At 33.8% G+C, this 6000-nt stretch overlaps 1 protein-coding gene across 8 annotated transcripts in view; it reads left to right on the top strand.

Annotated features, from left to right (window-relative positions):
• The window catches only part of MPDZ (multiple PDZ domain crumbs cell polarity complex component), a 131344-nt gene that overhangs the window by 23186 nt on the left and 102158 nt on the right, over positions 1-6000 (top strand). For all 8 annotated transcript variants that reach the window (XM_011365285.2, XM_011365290.2, XM_011365286.2 and 5 more), the window contains exons 3-6: positions 3124-3330; positions 3789-3928; positions 4576-4789; positions 5507-5635. In XM_011365285.2, the coding sequence (XP_011363587.1) occupies positions 3124-3330; positions 3789-3928; positions 4576-4789; positions 5507-5635 (690 nt within the window). The remainder of the gene's footprint in view (positions 1-3123; positions 3331-3788; positions 3929-4575; positions 4790-5506; positions 5636-6000) is intronic.

Genomic DNA, 6000 nt, shown 5'->3' with positions numbered 1-6000 from the left:
GGCCTTTTTAGACTGAAACACTCAGCCAGACGTTAAACAGAGAACAGATAATTTTAGGTGACTTTTGCTCATTTTCTAGCAACTTCCATAAATTTTACAGATTGTTTTTGTGTATGGGAAAATCACCAGATAGTTGTGTTTTCTTCTGTTTATTTAATATTCTATAAGCCAAGATGGGAGTTATTTTTACTAAACATTTATACTATGTCTGCTATGAACAAGCCTATTAAGGCAAAAAAGATTAATTCCTGTTCTTCAAGGAGAGTGTAGTTTAGAAGGCCATTTTAATAAAGTTATAGCAGATCGAAAAGTGACTTTGTGCTTTTTTTCTATAGGTATAAATATGCGATTTTTAAAAACAAGACTTTTGTATGATGATATAATAAAGTGATCTCTTTAACCTTTGCTTTTATGTTTTTGTAAACCACAAAGGCTAGGAAGAGACAGGAGGAGTCATCGATATTGGTTAAACCTTTAACAAATTTGGAGACGACAACTGATGTTTAGTACTTTTCTACAGTTCTCATTTTATAATACTGTACTTGTTCTGCTTCTATAACTTTACTCTTGGAATGCCTTCACACCTTGTCTTATATAACATAAGAGCATATACTTCATCAGTTAGCTTTATATAGATAGAGTCTCTGTTCTTGGAATGTGATTTGTTAATTCTGGCTTATTGTAGCAGAAGTCCAAATATTTTTTCCTATGCAAATATACCATAGGCATTAGGTCCTGGTGTGTGGGATCCTCAGGCTGTTACAAATTTCGTTATGCCATCTGCTTCAACCTGAGCGGTGTATCTTCTGCTGGCAGACTTTATTGAAGTTGCCATGGCTCAGGATAAAATAAATCAGGTTTGTCATAAGAAGCTTGCTTTTGAAAAAATAATAATTGATCATGCCTGCTGTAGATTTTAAAATAAGCATTTGAAAGGATTCCCAAAAGTCTCTTCTAAACACATTGATCTCTTTTTCATCTGTGGTTGGAGATAGCCATTATAATGGCTGAATTATTGGTAACTTTGGTAACTTACTGAGTTTTCAGTTTTATTTTTAAGGACAGGTAACAAATTCTTAGGCACAGGTTGGTGATGTATTGTGAGGTATTTTGATTGCTTCTGTCAGTGGAAGCTCTTTGCCTAATGAGTTATTTCCAGAAATGGTATTTAAAATGAATGTTTGCTATATGTATAATACAAAGATGATAAGAACATCGTGATGAAAAAAAAATAGGTCACAATCTACTTATTAGGTATTTGACTTTGTATAATTTCATCATCTGTAAAATGGACATAAAGTTATTTGGAGAGTTGTTGGAGAGATTATATCAGAGTAGGCCTTAAAAATGGGTAAACATTTATTGTTAAATGTATATTGAATGCCAACTCTGTGCAAGGCACTCTTTTAGAGAATGGGGATATAATAGAGAATAAAATAATCAAATTCCGCCACTGGAGAATTCTACACTTTAGTCTGTCTCCACAGATTGGGATGGAAACTCTATGATAACAGGGTGCATGCAAGGTGGTAAAAAGCACCACGAAGAAGAAAAACAGGGTGAAGTGAGCTCATGGAGCATGTAATGGTGAGATGTCGTCTTAGGGTTGTCAGGGAGAGTTTCTCTGAGGTGACACTGAGCACTCTTGAGTGAAAGAAATAAACATATAGATTCTTGGGAGAAGGACGTACCTGGCTGGTAGTTTGAGGCATGTTATAGCTGGAGCTATGTGAGTAGAGGACAGAATGCTAGGAGATGAGTTCAGAGAGTGATCCAAAGACATCATCGATGTAACCTTACTGATAAATAATTATAGATAAAAAGTTACATTCCAGACACACTTTAGAAATACGAAATTAGAATTAACTGCACTGTTTTATCAATTCTTTAGCTTTAACTTGGAGCTCTTTATAACAGGCATACACAAATAATAGAATGTTTTTCCAAAATAGAATTATCTTTTTTGTTGTTTATGTCATTGTATATTTGTCATTTTGTTGTTCTTTATGTCATTGTAACTGAACTGTGAGATTTGAGGGCACAGTCCTCTACACTGGCAACTCTGCCCAAGATTTGAGACACCGATAGCAAAGGAGTTAAGCTCCAAATACAAAGTTGGAAGGAAGAATCCACACAAGACCACTCTCATATTTGAACCAACTGCAAGTTTAGTAGGTTCCCAAAACCACCATGAGGTTCAACAATTTACTAGAGGCACCTACTGAACTTACTTAAAGCTTTTAAACTCATGGTTATGGTTTATTATAGGGAGAGGATTCAGGTAAAAAATTAGCCAAAGGATAGTACAGAATCTGGGAGGATTTCATATCAAAGCTTTTATTTTTCTCAGGAAGTGTCTTCTTCCCAAAATCGATTGTGACAATATGGATGGAGTATTGCTAACCTAGCAAGCTCACCTGAACTCAGTGTTCAGAGTTTTTTTGGGAGGCCATCATTTCATAGGCACAACTGATTGATTGATTGTTCATATGGTTTAACATCATCTCATAATTTGAGCTGGTATCATGTTTTGGGGCCCACCATGAATAATAGACACTCCTATCATGTGGGAAATTCCAAGAGTTTAGAAGTTACTTCCTAAGAGCTGATGACAAAGGCCAAACCTCTCTTCAGGAAAGACCAAATTCTTTACTACATATATTGTTATAAAAATTCAAGCAATATAGCCCCCTGGGATCCCATTTCTCTGGAACAACTAGTGTTAAATTTGTTGTTTGGTACATATTGTTCTAAATTTTAATACATATATAAGCATCTTTTTTTGAAAGCACATTGATTGTTCAATAAGTAGCCTTTTTCACATAAAAGTATATGTATAGATGTATATATTTTTGCATGTGTTTTAATGAGTATCTTGAACGCTGGAGATAGTTTAAATTTTTTCCTGTCAAATAGTGCTGCATTGAACATTCTTGTACACAAGTCTTTGTGTATTTTTCTAACTTTTCTCCTTGAAATAAATTTCTTGAGATAGAGTTGCTGAATCAAGGATATAGACGATTTGAAATTTCATATGTACTTCATTATTACCCCTCTTGGGATGTTTTCAATGAAATGTTTGAAGAATGTCACAATTGTTAATAATCTCCATATCACTCTTAGGTAAACATTGCAACTTCGGCCGTTTCAAATATCGAATGTGCCCACGTTCCACATCTCAGCCCAGCTATAATTCCTACTCTGCAAAATGAATCGTTTTTGTCATCAAATAATGGGAATCTGGAAACACTTACAGCTTCAAGTGTTCCACATAGCAGTGGGAAACCTACTTGTGATGAATTTGATCAGCTGATCAAAAATATGGCCCAAGTAAGGACATTTTTTCTTGTTAGTTATGATAGAACATATAATGTCTTAAGATTGTAATTAAGGCCTGGATAATTTGGAGAATATTTACACATTTATATTATGTAAGTTATGTTAAACATGTACATTAAGTATACATTTTATTAAATTTAGTATTTTTTTATGAAGATATAACATCTGAAAAAATGGAAATGAATAAGAAGTAGATTTTCTGTGAGTTAGTTCAGAGATTTTTCTGTTCCATTTTTTTTAATTACTACATTTTAAAGTGAATATGATATTTCATATTCTAGAAATATTCTTTAGGATAAATAAAATATTTCATTCCAGGTGATGAGGGATAAAGGTTATCTTAGAAAAAAAATTAAAAAAATGTTTTTAACAAAGTAATGCCACTAATAAGATGATGGTAAGTGCAGTGATGGCTCTTAATTTCATTTCTTGCTTTGTTTCCTGAACAGGGTCGCCATGTAGAAGTTTTCGAGCTTCTCAAACCTCCATGTGGAGGCCTTGGGTTCAGTGTTGTGGGACTGAGGAGTGAAAATCGGGGAGAACTGGGAATATTTGTGCAGGAGATCCAAGAAGGCAGTGTGGCTCACAGGTGAGATTATCAGTGCCTCTCTGTTTTTGATACCACATTCAGGAGGTTTTGATCATCTTGGGAGAATTTAGAGAAAAGTGAACAAAAACAAGAAAACAAAAAATTGGATGTAATGATATTAACCAGTTTTTAGATATCATTAACATTACTATGATAAACAGTCTTTATGGAAAAAGAGTACCTTTCAAATATAGTCAAAACTAATCACTTTATGAGGAAAGAAAAATTTGAATAGGACTTCATTCTCATTTTAATTAAATGGGCTGTTTTTAATTAGATTTTAAGATTACTATGTAGAAAATTATACATGTGAGCCATGATAATTGGAGCTATATTTTATTAATATACTCAAAGCAACAAATAAATATATGCATCTTTGCTTTATTTGTAGAAGATAGGAACATCCAAGATCTAATGTATAATTTGAGTGGGTAGCTAAATGGAAAGGGTTGATTTGGAGTAGATCAAATTGAAAAGCTCATATCAATTGGAGCCAAAGCATATATATATTTTAAAATAAGAAGTGTTGCAAAATGCTTTAAAAGTGTGGATATTAGAAAAATAACCTGAAAAATATGGGCCAGAAAACCTGTCCTTTTCGTGAGAGCTGTCAGATATCTTTTGCCCTCTTTTTCATTTCTTGATAGAGATGGAAGATTGAAGGAAACTGATCAAATCCTTGCTATCAATGGACAGGCACTTGATCAGACAATTACACATCAACAGGCTATCAGCATCCTACAGAAAGCCAAAGATAATGTCCAGCTAATTGTTGCCAGAGGCTCATTGCCTCAGCTTATCAATCCCATAGTTTCTCGTTCCCCATCCGCGGCCAGCACAATCTCAGCTCACTCTAATCCGGTGAGTACATAAGATTTTCACAAGGAACAGGACATATTTTTGTAGTTCTTTGTCATTGTCCACATGTTTCTATTCCTTAGGTTCTTTGTACTTCTCGAGTTTTTGCCTTTTGTTCCTTTATCTCTCTCTAGCCTGGAATGTTTGTTATTTCATTATGGTCAAGTTTCTGGCTTCTAAAACAACTTTTACTTTTTTGTGTGTAGTTTGTTTTTTTGTTTTTGTTTTTTACAGCATTCCTCAAATGCCGAAAAAAAATTTAATCCATTAACAGAATTGACTCTGTCTGTAGACAAATATAATCTTGATTTTGCTTTGTAAATTGTAGGATTATATTGTTACAGTTAGCTGTCAGTGTCTTTAAGTCAGCTAATTTGGAATCCTGCAAGGCAGGCTTACGCAGAAGACATTCTTAATAGGTAACAATTTTTTCCTTGATGTTTTTCTTTTTTAAGAAAAGTTCTACAAAGGATTGTGCCTATTTACCTGGTTAAATGTGATCACTACAATGACATGTTGATAATTTTAAGAATGGTTATATCAGTAGCAGCAACAATCTGTTGGAAGTGTACTGAATAAAAGGGATGTCCTCAAGGCTCATTATTATGTCTGAACTCAATTATTTAATACTACTCACAAAATAATATTCACAAAAATCTTTAATGAAAATTTTAGTTTTCCCTAAATTTTTTCAGATTCATATAGAAGCTTTGTTTTCAGGTTCACTGGCAGCATGTGGAAACTATTGAATTGGTGAATGATGGATCTGGTCTTGGATTTGGCATTGTAGGAGGAAAAGCAACTGGCGTGATAGTAAAAACCATTCTTCCTGGAGGAGTGGCTGATCAGGTAAACTACTCCAACAGGTCTTTCATGCTGTTTTATCAAATAACATGGCTTCATCTTTTATATTATCTGTCAGAAAGAAGAAATTTTGGCCTTAAATAGTGTCAGAGAAGCTGAGTTATAACCTTCTGTTTTGCTGGGCTATCCCTAAAATGCTTTCTTAGACCTGGGGAGAAATTTCTTTAAAAGGGAACATTCGATCTTATGTTACTGTAATAGTGATCTTACTCTCTTTAGAACCACAGACTAAAGCTCTGGTTATAGTTTTGATTATTGTAGAGGTAGCAATCCTTTATTTTATGATTATAACATATTTATAAACCTAGCCAGCCGTTTTGTAGCCACAAGATATTATGGAAAAAAAGAAT

This window comes from Pteropus vampyrus, unplaced genomic scaffold (genome assembly GCF_000151845.1).
Source record: "Pteropus vampyrus isolate Shadow unplaced genomic scaffold, Pvam_2.0 Scaffold109, whole genome shotgun sequence".
NCBI classification, from domain to species: domain Eukaryota; kingdom Metazoa; phylum Chordata; class Mammalia; order Chiroptera; family Pteropodidae; genus Pteropus; species Pteropus vampyrus.
This window is presented reverse-complemented; position numbering and strand designations above follow the sequence as displayed.